A 25,862-nucleotide genomic window follows, 5' to 3' on the forward strand; every position below is an offset into this window, starting at 1 on the left:
TGATGGGATGGGTAAAAGTAGGGTTGCGACTCGCGCCGAAAGAGGTTCCTCTCTGGGATAGAGTTTAGAGTTTCCACGGATTAGCTGGCCGATGGTCGATGGTATATGGGTTTTATGATCATCCAAAGACACTAATGTCCCTCATAGCCTTGAAGCCACGAAGCTGCCTGATTCGCAAAGAGTTTTTACGGCAGGCCTGGCCCGTCGATGCCGCCGACTCACCTCTTCCCTTCCCTCCTCCTTCTGCCGATTACGAATCCTTGCCAATTTCCGGGAATATCATTTCACCAACGCCAGAGGGCGCTCTGCATAAATTTTGGCTAATCGCTGGCCTTTTAGCCAAAAAAAAAAGAGAAGGAAACGAGATGGCTCAAAGCTGCCGCCAACTAATGCCAAAAACGAAACCAGTCTGATCCAAAGTTGTTGAGTTAATTATGCGGCGACTAATTGGTCTCACCGTTAGGAGGCAAGGCAGCTGCCTTTTTGGCAGATTCCCCAAATCGGTCCTATATCTACATAAATATTTCCCTAATGACAGGATGTGCCGGTCCGATATGCACTCAAACTTCAAAATAAAAAACAGTTCCCATGGCGTTGCAACTGAGTGGGCGTTCTGCTTGGTAGCTGGGAAGCTGCACATCTCAGAGCTGCGAACAAAAAAATGCAAAAATGCCATTAAAACGGGGAGCCAGAGACGGGAGAACAAAAGCCCCACCATGTACGTGGATCGGATCGATGAGGTATATGTACAAGGTATAGTATGCCGCATGTATATAGATCGCCTGGTCGTCAGTCGTCTGGATCGTCGTTGAGGTGCTAAAAATGTTTTACGAGTCTCAACAAATCGTGACCAGACCCAGACAAGCACCATCACCATCGTCAGATTCCAGATCCCAGGCTCCGAAAGGCTGTCTCCCACCAGAATGGAAGGTGTCGAGCCTCTATCAGAAGCAAATTAAATTTTTTCAAAGACAATACGAATGGAGAATACTCTTAGAAGTAAACTCCACAAAAACGATTGATTTAAAAAGGTTTATGAAGCATTATTTGACTGCCCTAGACATCATGTTTATTATATATCTTATATATAACTTTAGGATAAATCCTCGGCTTTCACCCTTCGTTTTGTATCCCCAAAACTTTCATGTTGCAAGTTGCAATCTTCTACAAGGCAATCGCGTGCTGGAGGAGTAGACTGAAGACTCCAAGGAACTCAACCGCCCTGGCAAGTCAACCATTGGAGCATCCGATCATCCAACCGAACCGAACGACGACAATCACAAAAGGCAGCCTCAAAGGAAATCGACTTTGGCATCGATCATAAATGGAAGGAGGCCTTGGTCCAGGAGGGGGTTGGGCTGGGGCACAGGAGGCTCAGGAGGCGGGGCAAGTCGTGGCCGGCATTGCATGCACTATTGAACTTTCTGAATGAAACCGACAGGCTCCGGCAAAAGGCAACAGAAACAGCGGCAAGTCGCTGGGGCGTTGAGGCAAGAGGCAAGTTGTAATTTACACTCGCCTCGCCACTGGGGTGGTGTTGCCTCAGGAAAACCGGGTAGGGAGGATCAGAGGGGGAGGGATTGTGGTGGCACAGCATCCGCAGCAGCATCCACACAGCGGGCAGCTTGTCACGGCGGTGGCGTTGGAGTTTGCCAAGATCATGCCCAGCGATTACCTAAACGCACCCGCGAAGGGGAGCCGCATGGAGGGAGGAAGGCCAGATCCTTGAGCCGCTGCTGCTGCATAAATTATATATGTGGCGGGGGGTAGTGGAGGGTCAGAGACAGAGCCGGGGGGACAACACTGCCGCGAATGCTGACCAACCGGTCTGTCTGTCTGTCCGTCTGCCGCGCCAGCGTCCGCATCTGAATCCAAATCGTCTGGCACACTTATTGCGCAAAATGCGCGCTCCACGAAGCATGGCCAGCTCCTCGCTTGGGGTTCCAAGAGGGCACTTGGAGAAATATTTATAGAATAAATTGATAAAAAAAATACACGACTTTAAATACAAGTATTGTATGAAAAGTATGTGCAGTTTTTAGGAACTTATATCTTATATCTTTTACCGCATTTTGATCTTTTATAAAATACCCCTCCCTTAATACCCCTATCATAAGCTTATAATCTCTTTAATATATATATATATATATATTTTTCCCAGTGTATAGGGACCATGGGGGCCGTTTGCTGGAAGCTCAAAACAGTTGAGACTGGCGAGCGATCGTCGCGCCGGCGCATTGTTTTCATTTTATGGAGATTAACATTGCTGCGTCTGCTGCCACCCGTCCGTCGATTTGGACCCCTGCTCACCACCTCTTAAGACCCCCTCTGATCTGCAGATATCAGCATCTCTGACAAGCATCCGTTGCAATAAACTCTTTTTTGTGTTCTGCTCCCCTGCCCGGGATTTTACTTGTTTTTCATTTCGGCAAGTCACGACCCGCGTAATGAGCCGCCCCTCCGATAGAGGAGGGGTGGGGTCACTCCAAAAGGGGGCAGGGGCTATTGGGGCCCGACCAGGGTCTGATCTTCTCTTTGTTTGCCCCCAAAAGGAAGTCGCACCATCGAGAAAATGTTAATTTTTTCTTATTGAGCAATGCGGCAGCGATAATTAACCCCGTTGGTTTGATGGAAAATGCCGAAATCGAGCTGGAAATGAAAATTCAATTTATGAACCTAATCAAAAATCATCTAAGATGTAAATTTTGAACTAACCAGTATGAGTTGCTAAACTTTTGAATTTATGAGCCACGGGATCCATATGTTTGATGATTTGTGGTTGCAGTTTTGCGGGAAAATTCAAGTTTTGCCACAAAACTGCATGATTTTTAGACATTACCCTTTGAAATACATGACCCATAGAGTTTTTCCTTGTAAACCAGATTAACTTTGGGTTAATATTGCCTTTGTATGTCAGTTAAAAATAAATTCTGAAAACCCAATGCCTCACTCCATGAAACCTCGGGAAAAAATGGTTCTTTTTGTCTCGTTCCGATAAAAAACTATGTACTTTTGACTTTTTGGCTTTTCGACCTAAAAACACAATATCCTTACCATCACTCTCAGTTAACACCAAGGCCGGAGTTAGTTTTTTAAGCCTTTTTCGCTAATTAAAGAAAAGGGGAAAATTTTCTAGGAAACCTAAATATTTCAGCCTAACCCCTTGCAATTTGGCAAAAGAAAATTGCCCTTCTAAAAAATCGCAGCCCAAAAAATCTACTAAAAAATAGCCTCAAATCAAATTTCCAAGAATTTTCTAAAAAATTTGATTGTTCCGAAAGGATTTTACGACCCAATAAGTCCTAAAGAGTTGACCCCGAACTGAACTGAACGGGTCAGAGGAGAGCAGAGCAAAAAGGCTTAAAAAACGGTCGCGAATGAGCCATAAAAGTGTTGAGAAAAAAAACATCGAACCCCGGGAGGATGGCCACAAAGGATAAACAATCGCCACCACAAAAGGATGCAACCCTCTGGCACAAAAAAAGGAGTTGTGACAACCGCAACAATGGCAAAATCGGCAAAGGCTTGTTGCGCGGCAAGGACGAGTTAAAAAACGAAAGTCAATCCTGTGACTGAAAGGGTCCTGCGAATTGCCAGACAATGGTGTGTCGCGTGAACGGGACAAGGATCCGCGAGCCGGGTTTTCGCCAAAGACAAAGTCAACATCGAGAAGGAATTCGAGGATTTCGATTCGGCGGCGGGTTGGGCGAAAGTCATAAAATTGCGAGCGTGCCTGGCTCAAGGTTGCGAAAGGATGGCTCGGCTTAATCCTTGCACATTTGCCCTTTCACCGTATTTCGCCCTTTTCGTCAGTGTTTGCTAATATTTTGATTTCGAAACTAAACAATACGCCCACCGAACCAGGTCCAGGTCGGAGCGAAGGGCTTACTGGAAGGATTAGTCGCGTTTAACCATGACGCGGATTTCGCGGGAATCCATACGATATCCTGCAATCCTGGCTGCAGGACTCTGGTTTCAGCATTCGGAACTGAATTCGGAAATTTTTGGGCGAGCAGGGGGCGGTCTGTGTGCTGCATTTAGCAAAGGATTACGGCCCATTTTAACCATAATTATAGACAACAAGTTGTAAAGCCATTAACCAGTCGCTACGCCATCCTTTCGCTGACAGTTTCGGCCATTTTCCCAAAACCTCTCGCCCTCCGCCAGTCAATATGCCAAATCAAAAGTTAAAGGTCATACTCGAGTTCTATGTAAATTTTCACTAATTCCGTGCACTAATTTTTTGCTACAATTATCGGGAAGATTTTCCAAAAACCCAACCCAAAAAAAGAAGGATATCGTAAAACTTCCAAAAAGGGTTTCCAAAAAAAGGACAATATCACCGTGGGATGCGCTCTACTTTTTTATGGTCCAGCATTGTTCGTTTTTTGTGCCCGCGATCTAGTGATCTAGTTCGGGTGTTCTGGCCCAGAAACGGTCCTTAGCCCTTAACCCTTGTATTTTTACTTCCAAGAAACCAGTGACCCAGAGTTTTTGTATGTTTTTTCGTGGCTTTGTTAAAAATTCGTCTTGCTTTGCTTTGAGGCAACTTTTTGGGAAATGTTTTGAGGATGTCTTACACTTTTCGCCTTAAATAGAGCAATTCCTGCTGCCGGGTTTTATGATATTTACTCCAGTTTAACATTTTAATTGTAGCAAAGGATTCGAGTTCGAGTTCCGGGCACTTTACGACGGCAGGATATTTATGGGTAACAGGGAAAGTGTTGACGCTGATGGTTTGCAAGCTGGTTTCGGGTTTCGGTTTAAGGTCAAAACATAACTACTCATCTGTCACCGAGAAACGGCGATTTGTCAAGGCTGTCCGATGCTGGCCAGTTGTCATTAGCAAAGGTTAAAGTTGATCATTAGGGCGAAAGGGTAAAAGGCAAAGTGAGAGTATGAAGAGAAAGTAAAAGGAGTGAGAGTCCATAAGAGAAATAAAAAATTAAATAATATTCATAAATTTTTATCCAATTAAAAAATTATTAACATAATCTTTACCAGCTACCTTACTAACCTAAATCCCAAAAACCCAGCCAAAAACCAGAGCAGACCCACAGAGAAAACCACAAAAACTGCAACAATTATTAGCAAAAAAAATTAGGTCTACAGTCTAACCACAAAAAAGAGAAGAAAACCTGGCCAAAAGAACAGCAGGCCTACTGGCAAATAAAAAATCATGAATAGAACAAAAACCGGCAGAAAGAACCTGTGGCTGGCCACAAAGAAGTGCGACAATTTTTGCGCGTGGACTGAACTCATAAAAAATAATTAGAACAAAAAATGGGAACACGTCGCCTGGCAGGATTTGCATCCTGGCTAAAATTATATGCAGATCCTGCCACGAATTTAGCCAAAATCCCGACCATCCCAGCGATGACCTGCAGAATTCGCACTAAAAATTCGCTGGCAGGTCGCTCTCTTTTTTGTTTGTCCTCCTTTTTTGTCACGTGCTGTGTCCTCCTGGGCCGAGGGTCCTTTCAAAATAGTTGATTGTTGCAAATTATGCGAAATTATGTCATGCCGTGAAAAAGGACGACGTCCGTCCGGACGGACAGAGTTTCGCTAAAAATGGAACGAGATCAGAACATCGAGAGCGCGTTCCCATTCTTAGGGGAAAAAAATTTATGATCCTCTCATAAAAACATATTTTCGGGCACTTACGTAAGAAATTCGTCCTTTTTACGTATCCTCATAATTCGGCCTTGAGAAATTACGCAAAAATCTAGCAGGACCATGGATTTTTTCCATCCGCATCGCAATGCGTTCTGTAATATTTATTTTTTCGCGACTCATTAGGATGCCAGCGGGCTCAAGGACAGGACCTGCCCATGGTAATTAAAAGTTTTTTATTAATTACACAAGTCTGTCTCATTAATTATCCAAAGAAGAAGATCTGCAGCATCAGCTTTCCCAGTGTCCGCCAAATCGTTTTGCACATAAACAACATTATCAAGAGTCTTGGCAAAACGCGATTAAGTTGGCAACATTAACCGGCGACAGCAGGTAAAGATACAAAATGTAAAGGTAGAAATCGGAGTCAAACTGGCCAACCAACCAGTTCCCTGGGACATTCTGTTGGCAATTAATCACAACTCTTGCATCTGACCGCACGGAATCCTCGCTGGAAATGGCCACAAGGAGCCGGATCAGGAGCTGCTGATGGGACTCAGATAGAGTCCAACAGACGATAATGGCAACGATAACTCGGAACGATCCCGGTATCAGAAAGATCATTGACAGCGGGTTTTAAAAGGGGAGTGGGAATCGGTTTATAAATCGCTGATCAAGAGGCAGGTAGAAAGTGAGAGCTACTAAGTAAAGTAACTCTTAAAGTCTTAATTAATTAGTAAATGTGTAATAGTAATGCTATGAAAAGATTTGGAATATAAGAAGCTAAATAAAACCCTTGTTTTCTTTTTTAAATATTTTACTCTCCACCCAAAAGCCCTTAAGCCACAAAAGTGCTGTCGATATTTCTCAATCAGCACTCTATAAATTTGAAATATTTAAGTATCGGCTTGGAACCTGAAATTGAAATACTCTGAAGTGCAAGTTGCGGCCTTCTTTTCGCCTTAAAGTTTTTCGCCTTTTTTGTGATGGCACCTGGCCGACACTTTTACTTTTATATCCTGTTAACAACCCATAATTTGGCCAATTTAACACTTGTAAACGCGCTTTCGCCGCTCTAATGAGGTACAAAACGTTTGCCCGGCGAGAAAAAATAAGGAGATTTTGGCTCAGACCAAAATTAACATATAAAAAATAACGAAGAAAAGAAAAAGGTAGAGACACCTCCCCTGACCCAAATTGCAGGTTTTCTACCCGGGGAGATGTGAGCCCTATATAACCGGTGATGGACTCGCATTAAATCTCCCCAGGATGGGCTGTTCCTTGGTGGACTGGACTACAAGTGGAGCGCAATTACACAAATCTGCGGAGGATTGAGAGTCGGATTTCAGATCACAGAGTTGCGGACTTGCGACTTGCAGACTTTGCAGACAGTGGTGTTAATTTATGCGTTGGCCATAAAAAATCGCCACCAATTACCTACGAAATGCTTCAATTATGGCCTGCAAACAGCTGCTGTGGAAACCCTTTTTAGCACTCGATTCCTTTTATAGGGTAGGGAACTGCCTTTGAACTTCGGCGGAGATCTGGGGAAGCATATCTAATTTGGTTGCACCGATTTCCTCAAGGCCAACTGGCCGCAGATCCCAAAACCCATTAAATGCTCTATTTTAGATGTTGCCTCACAAATTGTAAACATTTTCCCAGAAATTTCACAACAGCCATCGTAATTGGAACAGAGAGGCTTTGGACAAAATAAAATAAAAAAAAGAGGGGTTACCGAATGGGATCTCGGATTTCAGACCCCACTGGCATTGACCAGAAGCGTGTCACCGCCAAACAAGACCCTCTGGACTCGCTGAGTTGTCGCCTGTCATTAGCCGGTCGAGTGTTTTGATAAAAAATGAATCGTCTTCGGCGGGGACTTGGACTTTCATTGGAAACCTTGGAATCGGAATCGATACCGTCGCTGACTCAATTGACAAAGAGAGGGCAAGGCAGGGAAGAACTCTGGGCGGAAGGTACGACGACGGGTAATCAGGAATAATTTGCATATGTACCCAATGAGCTACTCGTTTCGCGCAACTTGCCACTGATTAATGCTCCTCTTTGAGTGAATACGCTAAGAAAAAATTAGTGACTAATTTGGAATCTTTGCTTTCAACCTGTGTCATCTATATTATCTTTAAAGCTCATCACTACGGGTTATTCATAGGAAAATTAATATTTACGTTTTAATCTGGTTAAAATATTCCAGAAAAGATGAAAACATTGCTGACAGTATCCGCAAAAATGATTCATAATTAAATATTTTTTAGAGTGCATCTGTTGATATCTGGCTCCCCTTATTTCACTTGTATTTCTCCGTCTCTGATGGTTTAATTGGCGACAATTGTCGGGTTGCGACCGAGGAAAGTTCACTTCGAATGGCAGGTGCTTGTCTCCTGTCACTCCTGCTCCACTTTTTTCCTCACAAAAAATATCTATACACCCGTGATAATTAACCCAAGGCAAAAAAAAGCCAGGGTACTGCTAATGAAGCTCATTTAACCGAATTGAAGGGGGAAAAATTGATTTTCTGGAGCTGTGGCCTGGCAATCAAGGGCAGTTTATCGGCATTCCAGGACCCCAGACTGGGGAACTGTAAACACACAATTAGTGAATCAATGAACCGATTAATCAATCAGGTTTCTCCAACTGGATCTTTAAGGTGCCTACTTTATGGCAATTCAGGCACATTACTGATGACCTCTACATGAAAATATACAATAATTACATAAGAGTATAGGACTTTAGAGTATCATTATTTAGATCATTTATGTTCAGGAGTCACGAAACATTTCTCTTTCTTTGCTTCTAGAATTCCACCTAAATCAACAAGAGACACACCCTGGAATCCTTGTGTTTTTTCAACTTCTGTGTGTGGCCGACTTGACTGGTAGCTAATGGATCTACACCTCGGCACCACTGGCATCCGCCTTTTTGGCCAGGGGCTACTTAGCAAACAGAATGCACCAACAATACCCTCCAGAAGTACTGATCGCTCCCCAGACAATTGCCACATCACGCTTATTTGCCCGCACATTAACGCCGACGACGTCGTCGACGACGAAGGCGACTACTTCTGATGACGATGACGAGGCGAGACAAATCCTTTCGGCTGCTTAGGAAGCCGGATTGAATCCCCTAGCCCGGGGATTGTCTTGGGTAAACATTTGCACAGGGCGAGGCATTAGGAATAGGAATAGCACAAACCAGCAGCCAAGCGCGTGATCGTGATCACACAAACACTCTTTTTTTCCAGCCAGAGATCAAGATCTTCGGGGTTCTGGGTTCTGAAATCTGGATTTGAGGGGAACCCGGCTGGCTTGACCATTTGGGTGGGCTGAAACGTGTACAGAACTATTTTGATAGCCACCGTATTTTCTAAGAGGGTTCTCTGATGTTTGTACTCAGTAGTTGTGAGAGAGAAAAGGGTGTAAACGACTTTTTGGGATGTCAGAAAAGGCATATCCTTTAGCATCCTTTTCTCTTCCAAAGTTTAAAGGGTTTTTAACCTATTTCTCTACTAAATCCGAGGTGATTTCAATTGAAGAAATAATCATTTTCTTATAGTATTTCATAGTTCTCTAGTAAAAATACCGGGTATCTTATAGCCCACACATCTTTTAACCAATTTTAACGATTTTTTTTATTTTTGGTAGCAAAACCGATCGTCAGACCGACCGCCTGGCGTCAGTCGTGCGCTGTTTGTTCGAAAAATTTAAGCAGCAAAGTGATTAATGTCATGCACGGCAGCAGCAAAATCACCAACAACCGCCCAAGCCAGATGAAGGAGCAGCCTCTTCTTGGGCAAACAACATAATCAAGCGCACATCCGTTCCACCACGGTGTGGGTCTCTCCACAGCTCTGACTCTGACTCTAAATCCCAATCCCAAGTCCATTTCCATTCAGTGTGTTATGCTAATGGAGCGACGAGTTCGTCACCAAGCAAACACAGATTCCTGGAAAGCAAATAGCAGAAAACGACTACAAAACGATTGGAAACTTCAGAGATACATCAGACCTGCATTGGGCATTAGTTTTCGAAAAAGTAAAGCTTCTAGTGGGGAAGTCGATCAGGAGCGCATTTCTATTAAAAAATGAAAGTAATCATACTAAAGCATGTGGGCATAATTTACGTTATATCTAAAAACAAAGTACTCTGAATATTAAACTGGTTCTAATTAGACTTGAAACTGGATCAAGATTTTTAAATTCAATTTTAAAGCACATTTGTATTAACATTTTTGAATTTTAATAATCATTTTGAAAGACCGTTGATTTTTTTTCAATTAATGATTATTTCAAAGCGATTTGTGGCGAGTCTTTAGAGTACTTTCTTTTTTAAACAATTTCTTGGAAATCACCTGAGATATAATTTTAGTTTGAAACCTATTTTGGTTGGCTAGGCTACCTTGATCCGCTCCTGATCTCCTGAATAGAGTCACGCATGGAAGCAAGCACTTGGCAGCAGAAGCAACAGCAGCGGAAGTGGAGACCGCGGGCACGCGCTTTTGATTCTTTCACCTTGGGCTTTCGAGACTTGGACTTGGGTCTGGGTCGTATTCGCACTCACACTCGCCCTCGTAGTTTATTTTTGTATACATTTTCATTTATTTTTATTTTTTTTTTTTTTCCTGTCCTATCTAACAGCCCGGAATTATTCAGGCGCAACTTTGTCAACGCTTCTTCCCTGGCATCCATCCCATAATTTGCAATTCGATGCTCTCTTTGCATTTCTGCGTGTTGGCATTTCATTTGTGGTCACCAGCGTGGACAGATTTGCATATGAATGAGCTCCGAAGAGCCTGAAGCTCGAAGGCAGTTGGCAGCGTGGGTTAGGCCCTCCTCCGCCTTAGTCCAGTCCCAATCGCTTTGGCTGTCTTCTGCGCATGCGCGCCTCCGACTGTCGCCTCGTTGATTTGCAAACGCAATTGTGATGAACTGTCGGCTAACAGGGGACGGGGACGGAGCCATCCAACTCACCACATGCTCCTCTGCCGGTGGAACTCTCGGATCGGCATCCGAGTCTTTGACCGTAGCCGCAATTAGCATTTGAAGTTGCATTTCCATTAGCATTTTGTGCATAAATCAGTCGAGTCTCGAGTTGTTGTGCAAACACTGGGACCTTGGGACGAAATGATGAATCTCTTGAAGAATTGGAAGTCCATTGGAGATACAGATTGGAGGTGGAGGTGGAGGAGGAGGAAGGAGCCACCGGTTTGACATTAGGAATGCCTGATGCACCTGCTAAGCAAGGCAACTACTTTGCATCCTGTTGGATGGGGGAATCAGATTTTGATTCGTGTTTCAAAATCAAGGTCTTGAAAAAAAATAAAAGGGGTTTTTGATAAAAGATATTAGTTAGTTTTAGAGTTTTATAATTTTTCTTAAAGCCCTTAAAAGCATTTTCCGGCCTAAATATTTTGGCCAAGAGATTTGAATAAATTTTGTTGGGTTCCCCCAAATTGGAAGCATTAATTTCCCCTGAAATGCCTCTGTTAGCCATAACCCAATTCTGGTTCCCCATATTTGGTCACGTTTACCTTGCCAAAAAGCCCCCTCACCGTCCCCCATGCAAAAAATAATAAAACAAGAAATACAGAAATTTTTTTTGTACACGGGATGCTGACGTCAAAGATTTGCGTAGAGAGGCGGTTGCTAATTTTTTAATTTGGCTCATTGAGCAGCCAGAATACTGCGTACGCTGAATATGTACATATATGTGGGGGGTATTATGTGTACAGTGTATGTGGGATTTGGGGGAAAAATTCTGGTGAATGAATGTGTACTCAAATGGTCGCAGTTGGAGGTTGGAAATCGGTCACATGAGTCTAGTGCGTCAGGGGGATTGCAGACGCGTGGCCCTGTATCTGTGTACTCTGTGTATCTTTGTATCTGTATCTGCATTAATCCAAAGATGACCCAGACCCTCTTCTACACCCCCACACCTCGCTAACATCCGGATACAGCCATAAAAAATGTTTATGCGAAAATTGGCATGGCATCGCTCATTATTACATTACACTAATTGCGCTTACGCACGCACAGATATTAACATTTTTTGTGGATTTTTTTTTACAAGTGATCAGCCTTGAAGAAGCCTGCCTGGATTATCGCCAGCCGGTTTAAAAGCCCAATCCGCAGATTAACAGTAGTTAAGCGATCGTTTAAGCGGCCAGTTAAAGTCTGTCTGTTTAAGTTTCTGTTTCGGATGAGTTGCCTTATTTTGCCTTTTTTTTTGGCTGACACACAACAATTGGCAATTTTTCAATGCCCAGCGCCAGCGGCAGGCAGCGATAATGGTCCTCGATATGGCACTATCCTCAAAAAGCACTGAAAAAAATGGGAAGTATTTTATTAAAATTTATTAAAGATATCCACCAAAAACTATAAAAAAAAACTGAACTTATATTATATAGTTTCATGGCAGTGAAAACCTGTGCGATTTATTTTTTGTGCATATCTGACACTAGCACCTGTAATAGCTGGGCGACCGTGGGGGTGGTGGCAGGGTGGCAGGGTGACGGTGTGGTGGAGACAGCCCGCTCGTCAGCCAAGGTTGGCAGCCAAGTCGTTGGCATCGGCATCCACGGACAACGCAACACGCGACAATGAATTTCGCATATGTCACAAGGCGATCCTCCGACCCTGTCTCCGCCTCACCCCTACCCCTCCCTACCCCACCCATACCTTTTCACCCCGCCCCCAAGCTACGGCAAAAACAACAACGACAGAGCCAACAGCATCCCATGTAAACAAAGGAGCAGCGGCAGCAGCTGAAAAGCACAGCGAATCTTTTAGCCGATTTTCGGTTTTTGTGTTTTTCCTTTACATTTATTTTTAATTTTAGTTTTTTCTTTTTTGGGGACTAAAGGGAACAATCACTTTTATTTGGGGATTGTCACCCTGTAATGTGGACTAGGGAGCATATTGGTTTTAAATTTGTTTCTCCGGGGAAACACAAAGTAGAAATACTCTAAAATGGTTTACATTAAGACTTCAGTAGCTTTGTATAAAAAGTTATATAGTCCCTATGAAGTAGGGATTCTCAATATCTTAAATACCCCAAACCACTGTGAACCTCGGGAGCTAAATGAAAAACCTTGGCACTCTACTCTCGGATATATCTCAGTGGCGCGGTGCAATAAGCGGCGATCACAATAAATGCCAAGCATCGATGGTTTCTTTTCCTTTTCGCTGGCTGCACTTTTTTTATATCTCCTCGCCGACGACGACGACGAATATCGGATAATTTTTTGGCATGTCTGTGCAATTACCTTTATGTTTATGCGATTTCGCAAACGGCACACCAACAGCCACAAAAAAGGTGGAATAATATATATATAAATGTATGTAAGTATATGGCCCGGACTTGGAGGACAATGGAGCAACAGGTGGCCCCCAATCCGAAACCAAAATCAACGCTCACTTAGCTTTGGAGTCATTCTTATGTTTATACCCTTCAAGAAGGTATTATAGCTTTCTTTTATTTAGCCACCTCGTCCAGTGAGGTCTTCCGTCAAATATTTTTAGCCTTAAAGAATGGGAAGGATAATATGACTCCCAGCAAGTCTTTGGCAAAAATGATCCCATTTCTGAGCAGAATACCTTAGCCGAAGTTTTTTTCTAAAATTTTCTGGGTGGATCCTTCAAAGTTTTAAGGGAATGCCTGGGGGAGTAATATGGGTTCTTGCGATAGCTATATCTTTGGCAAAAATGATCCGATTCTTAAGCGGAATACCTTAAACGATTTGTAGGTCGATTTTCTATCATTCTGCACAAAAATCTAAGATCCTAAATTTTTTGAGATTTTTTCTAAAATTTTCTGGATAGACCGCTTCAAAGTTTTGGGGAATGCCTGGGGGAGGAATATGGGTTCTTGCGATAGCTCTATCTTCTGCATCAAAATGTAAGAACCTTAATTTTATGAAATTTTTTCGAAAATTTTCTGGATAGACCCCTTCAAAGTTTTGGGGAATCCCTGGGGGAGGAATATGGGTTCTTGCGATAGCTCTATCTTTGGCAAAAATGATCCGATTCTTGAGCAGAATACCTTAAACGATTTGTAGGTCGATTTTCTATCATTCTGCATTAAAATGTAAGAACCTAAATATTTTGAGATTTTTTCGAAAATATTCTGGATAGACCGCTTCAAAGTTTTGGGGAATGCCTGGGGGAGGAATATGGGTTCTTGCGATAGCTCTATCTTTGGCAAAAATGATCCGATTCTTGAGCAGAATACCTTAAACGATTTGTACGTCGATTTTCTATCATTCTGCACAAAAATCTAAAATCCTAAATTTTTTGAGATTTTTTCTAAAATTTTCTGGATAGACCGCTTCAAAGTTTTGGGGAATGCCTGGGGGAGGAATATGGGTTCTTGCGATAGCTCTATCTTTGGCAAAAATGATCCGATTCTTGAGCAGAATACCTTAAACGATTTGTAGGTCGATTTTCTATCATTCTACATCAAAATGTAAGAACCTAAATTTTTTGAGATTTTTTCTAAAATTTTCTGGATAGACCCCTTCAAAGTTTTGGGGAATGCCTGGGTTCTTGCGATAGCCACATGTTTGGCAAAAATTATCCGATTCTTGACCGGAGTACCTTAAACGATTTGTAGATCAGTTTTCTACCAAAATCTAAGAGTAAATCATATTATGAATATGTTCACCAAAAAAAGAGTATACAATATTCTGTTTGGCCAAGGTTTTCTTTCATTTCTTGTTATTTTTTTTGTAAAGGGGGGAAAGAGGCAAATGTTTTATAACTAAATCCCGGCGTGAGATAAAAGGCTCTCATTCATGGCCAACCCATCTCATCATCATCTGGCGGCATTTGTCCAAATTGGATGCTGATTGCCGACGATTTGGATTTGGAGCTGGCCTAATGATTGCTAATTTAATGCCCGCTGAGCGGAAATGACACTAAAGTGAGGTGTCTGACTATATGCGAAGATGCCATCAGGAGGATATCAGGATAAGCACATGTGCCTGGTTAAGGATCTCCTTTCTTGATTCCCGAAGGACACGTGCGGCTGCGCATGGCTGTGTTCTCTAATTGGTAACCACACCTCATGGCCAGCAGCGGAAATGGCCAACAGAGACTCTTCTTCGTCCCAGGCACAAGATTTGCTTTATTTGCCATTCCCTCAAGTGAACAGTTTATAAAGATCTCAGCCACCCACTGGGGCGCGTGTGCGAGCCAAATAACCCAACAATAACAGAATGCAAATGCCTCGAAACCGCAAAAAGAATTTAGACAGCACTGAAAGAAAAATATGAGCTCTTATTAAAAACGATTGAACGATTCTAAATAGTTTATTAGGTTGAAAAGTAGCCTGGTATTTCTAGGATTCTTTCTTCTTTGCTTAACTTCCAAGAAAAGAAGTTTTTCTCTCAGTGCCGCATCCACTTGCCTTTTATTTTTGGCCAGTCGCTCTGCTCGAAATCTCCGTTCGCAAGATCGCCAAAAAACAAATCAAAGGCAAGTTCACGCGTCATCGCCTGGCAAAAGTCGATTCGCCCCGCGAACAAACAACAAATAGCCAGAGCATCCGCACACCCAACTACACGCCCACGTCTGGACTTAACAGACACACCCGCCCTCCTCCGGATGCCATCCAACCTCCCACCACCAGCCCCCAAGCCCACCTTAACCATATTCCGGGGAAAAGTTTCCCCCGGATTCTGTCCGTATTCCGTGCCCGATTTGCGTTCGTTATATTTTTGACAGCCTCGTCTCGGGATTGACGTCATTGACGTGCTGCAAAGGAATTTGTTTTTCGTGAAAAATACTTTTGTGTTTTTGCAGTCTTTACTTTTATTTTTCTTCATGTTTTAAATGGTTTTTGGGTTAGGGTATTACTTGGAGGATATTAGTAAATATTCAGGTCTTTTAAGATCGTCAAAAAATTTGGAAGAGAAAAAATAGCGTTCATTTTAGTAAAATATATTTTTTTATTCAGGGATAGGACCTCAAAATCTAATTATTTCTCTAGAGTATTTAATATTCTTCATTAAAAAAATATCTTATTTTCTTATAATTATTATTTTACTCGGAAAACTAATTTTTAGGCCGACTGCTGACGCCTTTGGACCACCATCTTCCTCATATACATATTTATGGATCGGCAATTGTTTGCCAATGCCTTGCAACTCATATCCGATATATTTTTTGTGCCAATTATAGATCAGCATCACTACTGCCCTGCTGGATCTGTTGGCGATCGTCATCACCTGGACCTGGTTCTGGAGCTATTTGTGTATTACCGTGCCCTCTGTTTAAAATCAGAAAATACAGTGCGGGGAATGCGCGTCATCGGCGCACGTCAGTCGATAATTCTACCGACTATACAAGCTATATAGATATGATCCGGGGGACCTGGCTGTGTGGGAGATATTGGGAACTATTAATAGCCATGAGACGAGACGCTAAAGTATTTTGGTCATGAGTTCAAAAACAAGAAGTAGCCGTAATAACTCGCACGGATCAACGCATCGCCAGTGGGACGGACAGTTTTATTTTTCCAACAAATTATTTATACGCAAAAATATTTTGCACGGAATGAAAATTCTAGATATTTATAGCTGACTGCGAGACGACCTTGTTCTCCGTCTCGTTTCTGAATTTCAGTGTATTTGATCTTTGGAGCACGCCGCAAAACGTCCTTCACCCTCAAATCGATTTTAAGGCCGAAACACGAAATTCAATTCTATCGATTAGACAATAAAATAAATTAATTAGTCCAATAGCTGACTGGCAGTATTATCTTTGGCTTTTTGGTTGGGTTTACATTGAATCCTATATATTTTGAAGGTCGCACATCGTTATTGATGTTATGTAAGCTAAAAATCAAAAATCACTCAACACATCTGGACTGAGAATAAATAAACTGGAGCCATTTCGGAAATAATATTTTCGTTTAAGAATTCCCGATGACTAATATAGTGGGTCTTGTAAATAATAGTCCTAAACAATTTTTGTAAATACCAAAGACTTATTATCCTAGGAATTCGCAGATTTGATTTATTATCTAGATTCTAGAATCTAGACACTAGAGTAAACAAAAGAAATATTTTTATATGGAGTGGTTTCTTTATTCAGGTATTTTGGATTTTTTTGTGTCGGATCCTTAAGTGCTGACACGCGTCCTCTCAGTGGCACCCGCCGCCGACTGAGACAATTTTTTTGTTTATCTAGGACAACTTTTTGTTGTCCTGGCCTGATGCCTTGGTCAACCTCAAAAAAATAAAGGAGCATTGAGAAAAAGAACGAGCCTGCCACGCGAAAATGCAAATCTGCTGCTGCTGCCATACAAAACAAAAAACAATTGTAACAAAAAATTAGAGCAGACCAGACATGATGCGAGGGTCCTGTTCCAGGATTTGCTACGCCGGAATTCCAGAAAAAAAATATTGCAAAAAGCATTCGCGGAATCAACAGCGGGATATGGCGGATTCAGGATCCATGGCCTTGTTTTTTGCCTGGAATTGCGTAAATGTCTCGATCTCGACCCAAAAACAGGCCCGCTCTCGATGTCCTGAATTTTTTAACAACATGCCATAAACAAATGTGTGTGCGCAGATTTTTTCAGGTCACAAACGTCTGGGACAGGCAGCAAATATAGTTCAGTGGCCGTTTTTATGGGCCATCTATGTAGATCTAGGTCTGAGGGTCCTCCAGATCCCGGATTTTATGGCTTACGGCTTTCGGGCTGCCGTTGCCAGGACATGCTATTGCATAACATTGCGTTCGCCATGAGGTCATCGCCGAAACTGCTCTCATTATGTCATAAGCGAGCTAAAACAATGCCAGCCAGGATCAAGGATTCAGACGGGGATCGTAAAATTTGTCATGGCGTGCGCAGTTTGGTTACCTAACCTGAGTCTGAGTCTCGAGAAGAGAATCTCAGGCCTCGGCATTCAACACCTCGTCAAGAGTTTCCTGTTTCCCGGCAAAATCCTTATGAATAAATTCATAAGGATCAAGGTGAATAAATTCACACTACCATATGCCATATTGTACATCCTTCTAACGGTAGCCACATCCGTTCGCTCTGTGAATTTTTAATTACCCAAAGAAAAAAGGGATAGCCGATTCATTAGCCACGTCAAGACAGGTAGCCACAGCCACAGGATTTAGCCTCCCCTGACAATTATTTCCGGCACTCTTTTGTCTTTTCAAACGAACTGGCTTCTTATCGAGATTGGCCTAGCGTTACGCCCACTCAAACTGAAAAAATATAAAAACTGGAGAGAAAATCAGTTTGTTAGCATCTAGTTTGCGGTATGTCTGTGATGATGCACTGGGCACCCACTGTGCACCGAAGGGGGTTCCTCCTCTGACCCTACACGTGTTGCTAGGCCCAAATTCAGGATGCACATGACGCCGTTTGCCTTCCAGGAGTGGCAACTCCTCCTTCCTATTCCTCAAACTTTGTCGGCACAAACAGTGACGATTAAAGAACTGACCAAGAATTGCTGCTCCTGCTGCTGTTGATGTTGATGTTGCTGTTGCTCGAGGAACAAAACGTTGAAACAAAATTAATACCAGAGACAGTCGTAAAAAAGGCAGTATACACAACAACAAGGCATACAAGGCTAAAAAGAAACAGAAACAGACACAGAACAGAACGGATCCTTTATGGCGCAGATTGGGCAGCGAGATTTCAAAAGGGGCGCGTGATCGCCATCAAAATGCTCGTGGAGGCAATTTAAATTGCTGAACCGAGCGGCGCGTGCAGTTTCTGTTCCAGCGATCCGGAGAGGTGAGTCCCAGGTAGAGACACGATCCAGAGATCCACCAGAACCTGCTGCTTTCGGTTTTTAGCTGCTTCTGACCCGATCCCCACTTTCGGGAAAGGTAAAACGAATCACTGAAAGTAATTATGAAAAGAGGGGTCTTACAATTTGTCTTATAAAAGATCATAGTATTTTATGTTTCTAGCTTACTGTCATAATTTTTCTTGAAAAATAAATATATATTTTTTTCAGTGCGTTCATCCCATTTTCGCGTTCTGGGTGTTGAAATATTTCCTCTTTTTCCGTCTGATTGTCGGTCGGTCGGTTTATTTATAACAAAAACCACTGCCAGGAGGAACCCTTGACACTGAAGAGATCCGTGGATCCTCAACTCAAGGTTATGGTCTAGGCAACTAAGTAAGTGTCCAATTTTTCAGCGAAGTCTTTATGCAACTTTGTTTGGTGCTAATTTATAGTGGGCTTGGAGTTTATCCTGCGGGTATTTTTTATAGGGAATGTTTCCTTTGAATTTGTTGGTAATTTACAAAGTATTTACCTAGGAATTTTTTATTTAATTCTAAAATACTTATTATTGTTTTTATATTTTTCTTATTAAATAAAATATTTTCTTTAATTACTTAAACATTTTGAAAATTTAATTTTACCGCCATAGTCAAAGACTATGGTGCTCCTGTATGTAGAAGACCTTCTACTTCTTACATGTAAGATGTAGAAAGTACTGTCGATTGATACAAGATGGCGCCACCAACCTCAAAGGCGGTCACACTACTTCGAGCAACGATAATTCAAATAATATAATTTTTTAACAAATAAATATATATAAAAATTAAAAATAAATATATAAATAATAAATACATTTATTATATTGTTGTTTTTTTTTTGGGCCTAAAATGAATTATGTTTATAAACAATAAGATTTTCAGTCTTCCCTTTGTAAAAAATAAAAAAAAATAATTATTTAAATTAAAATAAAGTGCTATCCACACCATCAATCTTCCACTCACCACCTGAGGATGTTTTCGGCAACCCATCGAGATTTTAGAGATCCGAAAATCCGAGTTTTATTAACACAAACAAGGCATTAATATCAATTTTGGTTTCACTTGACTGGCGAGAGCTGGAAATGATAATTGCGGGTCCAGCAGCTGCTGCCCCCAACTGTCCAAAGAAATCAGCGCCAATTGGCTTCAAAGCAAATATTTGCCCCGAGTGGCAGTTAAAGCCCAGTCTGTGACTGACTAATGACAGGATCAGGGATCCCAGGATGGGCTGGACGGAGAGACGGTGTAGCAACTTCTGCTGCTTTTCACACCATATCGGTCGAAAAGGTGCGATTGCTGGCACACCTTTGGGCCTCGTCAATTCCGGGAATGTCAGGCCATAAAACGTTGCTCCAAATTAGCGCTTTATTGCGTGTTTGTTTGGCCAGCGTCGAACCGGAAAAGGTCTCACCGAATCCCCCAATCCTCAATCCCCAACCCGCAATCCCTGCTTCAAAAGCAATCCCTGGCCAATCCTGGTACCAGCTTTTGGCACCTAACCGTTAAGTTCTTGTTAAGACAAGGGCCTGAGAGTGCAAATTATAGCCGCCGGCCATGGCGATTTATTGAGAAGGGTATAATAATAACAACAGGAGTGTATACAAAACTATATAGCAATATATAATCCACATAATTCGCATAATATATGTAAGCTTTTATTGACATTTTGTGGCACCTGCACAGGGCCAGTTTATCACAAACTATTTACACGTCTCCTCTTCACGTCCTTTGTTCCATTCAGTCCATAGTCCTTAGTCCTTAGTGCTCCTTAGAGGCTCTGGGTATAGCTCAGCTATCGTGTTTGTAGGCCTGGCTATTTTGACGCCACTTGCGCCTTATCACAATGTGGTAGCAGTGTTTTTGGAGTGCCAGTTCCAGTTGAAATATCCAGTTTCCGTTTCGGTTTATCCTAGGCGCCTTCTAGGCCCCCAGCTCAGAATTGATCAGGCACTGCGGGGTGTACACAGTGGCCAGGGAGTCCCAGCCACAGTCGGCCAGCTGATGGGCGCGATGGGGATTCCAGTCCAGACCACAAACGAATTCCGTGTGATGATCCTTGATCTCCTGGGCGGATTCGCCACGTTCCAGGTTCCAAATCCTAATTAAGAATAAGATTTTGTTTTAAATAAAAACTTAATAGTATTGTTTAGTATCCTAACTAACCTTGTGGTAAAATCATAATTCGCTGAAGCCAAAACCGCCGCCGAGTGCGGTGAACAGGCCAATCGCCGGACGGCGAACTCTCCGGAGTACAGCTCAAAGACATGGGTCCTCATCTTGCGCAGATCCCAGCCTCGGATCAGGCCATCCGATCCTCCAGTGACCAGGACATTCCTGTCGAAGTGCGACCAGTCGCAGGACAGGGCCTCGCTCGCATGGGCCTCGATGCTCATCAGGGGTTTACCTGCAAAATCAAGAGAGTTCCATAAGTTCAAATGCCCGTCGGTACTTACGCTAGCAAATAGATTGGCGATCAGGGGCGAGAACTTGGCCCCGTAGATCAGATCGTTGTGACCCACGAACGTGGTGATGGAGTGCTGTCTGTTGCAGTCCCACAATTTCAGAGTGCAATCCCAGCTGGCCGAGAGCAGGGTATGGTAGTTCCACTTCTCGCCCCAGTCCAGACTGTAGACCTCGTTCTTGTGCTCCTGCAGGCAGATCAGCGGCTGTTTGGGCGTCTGCTGTCCGTCCGCCGTCGCCGATTCGGCATCCAGGCCGCACCAGATCTGCAAGGAGCCATCCCCGGAAGCGGTGGCCGCAATGTCGGCGGCGTACGGACACCAGGCCACATCGAACAGGCCGTCGGACCACTCCAGACGGCACAGTTCGGCCAGCTTTTGGCCATCATCGCCGTTGGGATTCTGTTCGAGCAGAAAGAGAGAGCCACCTCCAGCAAGACCGTACAATTGGCTAAGGGAATTTTAATTTTTATATAAATAAGCTTTCATTAAAAGGGTTTAGGGTTTAAGATTACTTACCTTGTAGCCAGCAGCATGTGATTGGCCTCGAAAGGCGAGAAGCGCAGGCTATAACCATGACGGTCTGTGGTGGTGTGGGTCTGTGTTTGCATTCTGTTCTTTGTTTTTATCAACTGAAATTAGATAAAATTATATAAATATATTAAGAATCTATAGAGATTAAAGAATAAGATCTAAGAAGTATAATTATCGTAAGATGGCGACAGAGCCTCGGTTAGGAGGATCTACCAACTATCTATTGGAAGTTATAGGTGTACCCTTATGAAACCCCTTTAAGATTAATAAGAGGGAGATGTAATCACTGAATTAGAATGTCTGTGAACCATTAAATCCCCTATTTTCACTTTGTTTAATTATGCAACAGTTGGCGCTACAAAAATGACCTCGCACGAGGTCGGAACGATACTTGACATTAGCCAATTTGTTCGGCCAAGTGGCAAACTGCGCAAAATGCTGGGTGCTGTGTGTTGGATTGGTAAGAAACCACCCCTAGAACTGGCATGTTTGCAGTTTTCTAGATTCCATTTTCTTGTTGGCACGGCATTTGCTACATAACGCCTAAATCCATTTAGTGGACACCGAATCGATGGGAAACCCCGCGTACAGGGCCAGGGCAAAGGTATATAAGCAGGTTGCACGGTACTGGGCTTTTGCATTTTCCACCGCCGAACGGAAAACTCTGCACGCACTTGGAACTAACTCAGATATTTTAGTTTTTTTCTTTTCTCGAGAGTCTCTGAAAAAACAAACTTCAATAAGATATGGTTGTTTCCGTTAAGGTCTTCAAGAAGGCCACGCCCAACGGCAAGGTCACCTTCTACTTGGGCCGCCGCGACTTCATTGACCATCTGGACTACTGTGATCCCGTGGATGGAGTGATTGTGGTGGAGCCGGACTACCTGAAGAACAGGAAGGTCTTCGGCCAATTGGCCACCACCTATCGCTATGGACGCGAGGAGGATGAGGTCATGGGGGTCAAGTTCTCGAAGGAACTGATCCTCTCCAGGGAGCAAATCGTCCCAATGACCAACCCGAACATGGAGATGACCCCCATGCAGGAGAAGCTGGTGCGCAAACTGGGCGCCAACGCCCATCCGTTCACCTTCCACTTCCCGCCCAACTCGCCAAGCTCCGTGACCCTGCAGCAGGAGGGCGACGACAACGGCAAGCCTCTGGGCGTGGAGTACACCATCCGTGCCTTTGTGGCCGACTCCGAGGATGACCGCCAGCACAAGCGCAGCATGGTCAGCCTGGTGATTAAGAAGCTCCAGTATGCTCCTCTGAATCGCGGCCAGCGCCTGCCCAGCTCCCTGGTCAGCAAGGGCTTCACCTTCTCCAACGGCAAGATCAGTCTGGAGGTCACGCTCGATCGCGAGATCTACTACCATGGCGAGAAGGTGGCCGCCACCGTCCAGGTCTCCAACAACTCGAAGAAATCCGTGAAGAGCATCAAGTGCTTCATTGTGCAGCACACCGAGATCACCATGGTGAATGCTCAGTTCAGCAAGCATGTCGCCCAGCTGGAGACCAAGGAGGGCTGCCCCATCACTCCGGGCGCCAATCTTACCAAGACCTTCTACCTCATTCCTCTGGCGGCCAACAACAAGGATCGCCATGGTGAGAATCGTTTATGGGACGTTGAAAGTTTCCTTTTGTGAGAGTCCTTTTGTTCTACATCTATAGGTATTGCTCTGGATGGGCACTTAAAGGATGAGGATGTCAATCTGGCCTCCTCCACCATGGTCCAGGAGGGCAAGTCCACGGGCGATGCCTGTGGTATCGTCATTTCGTACTCGGTGCGCATTAAGTTGAACTGCGGCACACTGGGAGGTGAAATGCAGACGGATGTGCCCTTCAAGCTGCTCCAACCGGCACCTGGTAAGGATCCTCTCAAAATCCTTAGTCTTCTAACCTCCTGACCTTCTGTTACTTTTAAATATTTAAGGAACCATTGAGAAGAAGCGTTCCAACGCCATGAAGAAGATGAAGTCCATCGAGCAACATCGCAATGTCAAGGGCTACTACCAGGACGATGACGACAATATTGTTTTCGAGGACTTTGCCAAGATGAGGATGAACAATGTCAACATGGCGGACTAGGCCAATGGGAGCTCTAACCTTTAAGAATTGTTGTGAACCGAAGGAAACCGAAACCGAAATCGAAAGCACTGAAAACACTGTTGCAGCAGTCCTTGGTGGAGGCCACAATCTTTGTATTATAACCATATCTCTATATAGAAACTTTGGTGGATCTGGAGTTTGTACCCGTACTTATGTTGAAGTGTTGAAACCTATATTATAAATGTGTTATGGCTATCAAAACTTACCGCTTCAGCGTTTAAATCCTTGAATATCCAAAGGAGTCTTAGATTCTTTTGGTTAAGAGGAGTGGATGGATGTGTGTGGTGCGGTGGGTTTCAACTTCAGAAGTCGAATGATCTGGATGAGTGCTCAGCTCGACGAGGAAGCGTCGGCTCAAGGCTTTTAGGGGTTGCTCTGCTGACAGGGGGTTGCAAAGCCCAGAGCCTATAGGTCAAGATTAGGACTTTCAACCCCTTGGAGGAATCAACAGGCTGCTAGGACCTTTGTGGCAACCAATCAGCGGCTCTCAAACTGGATATGGCCGCTTTTGTAACGGAACTTCCAGGTGGAGACAATGAAGGCGCCGAAACCAAATGGGCAAGCTTCTGACCTTGATGAAAACTGAGGCCATCAGCTGCTCATCCTCGGCCAGATTTCCGTGCTATTTTTCTAGTACTAGTTGGCCTTATATAAGTTAGCATAACAGCTGGAAAAAAAAAAGTTGGATCTGGAGCGGTCAGATCCGCTCGATCGATCGATGGATCGATTTCACACACCGCTGATTGCTGGACTGGAGCTGCTTCCGGCATTCGGGAAGCCAAGCCCCAAAAGTAAAAAAACTGAAAATGCTCCACCAACTACCAACTATAAATGCCAATGTTGTTGTCAAAATGCTGCCACAAATTTGACGAGAGTGCAACGCGATGGAGCTGTTGAAAACGTATAGATTCGGTGCAGTCTTTCTGCTCATTGTGCTACTGCTGCCCCAAGTGATGGTGCAACACCTGTACTATCCACAGCCTCGGCCGCTTTACTACGAGGCACCGCGTCTCCGGAGATTCGAGTATGCAGCAGCCACGCCTCTATTTAGTGGCGCTGCCCCACCGCCTCCAGCACACTACCAGCAACAGGCACCACACTTTCAGGTGTTCAACTATCGATCTGGCTATCAGCCCTTGGCTTTGGATTACCAGCAACAACAGCCTCCTGTGGCACCTGCCCCGCCCCTACCCCCGCTTTACCCGCAACAGAGTGTTCAGTACCAGCATCGGGTGGTGTCCCCTCCAGCGGAGCTGGCCAAGTACCGATATGAAGGAAACTATCTTCCGGTACAGCGACTAGCCGTGCAACCTCAGCGAAGGGTCGAGGAGCATCAGCAGCAGCAGCAGGTACAGCAGCAACAACAGTTGCAACAACTGCAGCAGCAGCAACAACATCTCTACAATGTTCCACCGGCTCTGTTCACCAGCGATGTGTTGCATGTAATTCCTCCGAGGATCGCCAGGTTGCAGGAGCAACAGCAGCAACCTTCGCAGACAGTGCAAACTGAAAGACCCAGGCGGTTTGCCACCAAACAGGATACGGAAGTGGCCGAGTCCAGGAGTGATCGGAATCTCAAAGAAACCAAGTACTTTCAGTAAGAGATTTGTTTGTAAAAAATCCCGAAAAAACACTCAAAATGGTGGTGGTTTTTTAAACATTTTTCAAAACACTCCAGACAATTAAACTTGACCAGCAACTCCTCCCATTATAAAAGGAAAAAATAGGACCTAAATAGTGATTTTGGTGGTTGCTTTTAAAAATTGAAGTTCTGTATTTCTTTTTACAAAAAAAAAGGGTTTAAAAAACATTAGAAAAGTGTGTCCAATATTTGAAAAAAGTGGTGGTTGATCATAAAACCAATAAAAAAGGCAACATTTTGATTTAAATTACCCTTTACACTAATCCTTGGCTTGTAATTGGTTATTTAACATTTAAATTAATATCCCTTTTAAAAATTTATCTTTAAAATCTATAAATTAGTGATATATTTATGCGCTTTGATGGCCCCGATTCGCGAAGTCATGGCTATGTAATGAAGCATCCGAAGACTCAGGAAAGGCGCTTTGAGTCCCAAAGAGGCACGAACCGCTACAAGGGCGAGGTGAGCTGAACTTGAGTGATTAAAACCCATAAATTTCCAGATAATTCGCCAGACTTTCCACTTATAGGTGATCTGGACCGATCGTCAAGGAGGTCATGGCGAGCACCGCTGGGACATGGCTCAGGGAAAACTCTAAGCATCTGAGTGGCAGAATCCGCATATTCGAGGCAAATTTGCATACGACTATCCTTCCTCTTTTCCCAAATCGCTGTACATACCCATCTACATTCGCATAAA

The 25,862-nt window shown here is 43.6% G+C and overlaps 3 protein-coding genes across 4 annotated transcripts; 2 read left to right on the top strand and 1 right to left on the bottom strand.

Annotated features, from left to right (window-relative positions):
- Positions 1–20,041: 20,041 nt before the first annotated feature.
- Pex7 (Peroxin 7) lies at positions 20,042–23,838 on the bottom strand. Its single transcript, XM_017240604.3, has 4 exons — positions 23,728–23,838; positions 21,401–21,513; positions 20,586–21,332; positions 20,042–20,520 (listed from the first exon to the last, which is right to left on the bottom strand). Exons 2-4 carry the CDS (start codon positions 21,490–21,492, stop codon positions 20,343–20,345), a joined length of 1,017 nt encoding a protein of 338 aa, XP_017096093.1. The 5' UTR covers positions 21,493–21,513; positions 23,728–23,838; the 3' UTR covers positions 20,042–20,342.
- Arr2 (arrestin 2) lies at positions 22,037–23,726 on the top strand. Its single transcript, XM_017240599.3, has 3 exons — positions 22,037–23,017; positions 23,084–23,278; positions 23,346–23,726. The coding sequence occupies exons 1-3, from the start codon at positions 22,162–22,164 to the stop codon at positions 23,498–23,500; spliced, it is 1,206 nt and encodes a 401-aa protein (XP_017096088.1). The 5' UTR covers positions 22,037–22,161; the 3' UTR covers positions 23,501–23,726.
- Positions 23,839–24,195: 357 nt separating the features above from the next.
- On the top strand, positions 24,196–25,774 carry LOC108124759 (nuclear transcription factor Y subunit beta). 2 transcript variants are annotated; one of them, XM_017240600.3, is made up of 3 exons: positions 24,196–25,118; positions 25,505–25,625; positions 25,693–25,774. In XM_017240600.3, exons 1-3 carry the CDS (start codon positions 24,406–24,408, stop codon positions 25,759–25,761), a joined length of 903 nt encoding a protein of 300 aa, XP_017096089.2. In that variant the 5' UTR covers positions 24,196–24,405; the 3' UTR covers positions 25,762–25,774. The 2 variants fall into 2 exon arrangements, with proteins under 2 accessions (XP_017096089.2, XP_017096091.2); XM_017240602.3 differs by having other exon boundaries at positions 25,678–25,707.
- Positions 25,775–25,862: the final 88 nt, after the last annotated feature.

This window comes from Drosophila bipectinata, chromosome 3L (assembly GCF_030179905.1).
Source record: "Drosophila bipectinata strain 14024-0381.07 chromosome 3L, DbipHiC1v2, whole genome shotgun sequence".
NCBI lineage: Eukaryota > Metazoa > Arthropoda > Insecta > Diptera > Drosophilidae > Drosophila > Drosophila bipectinata.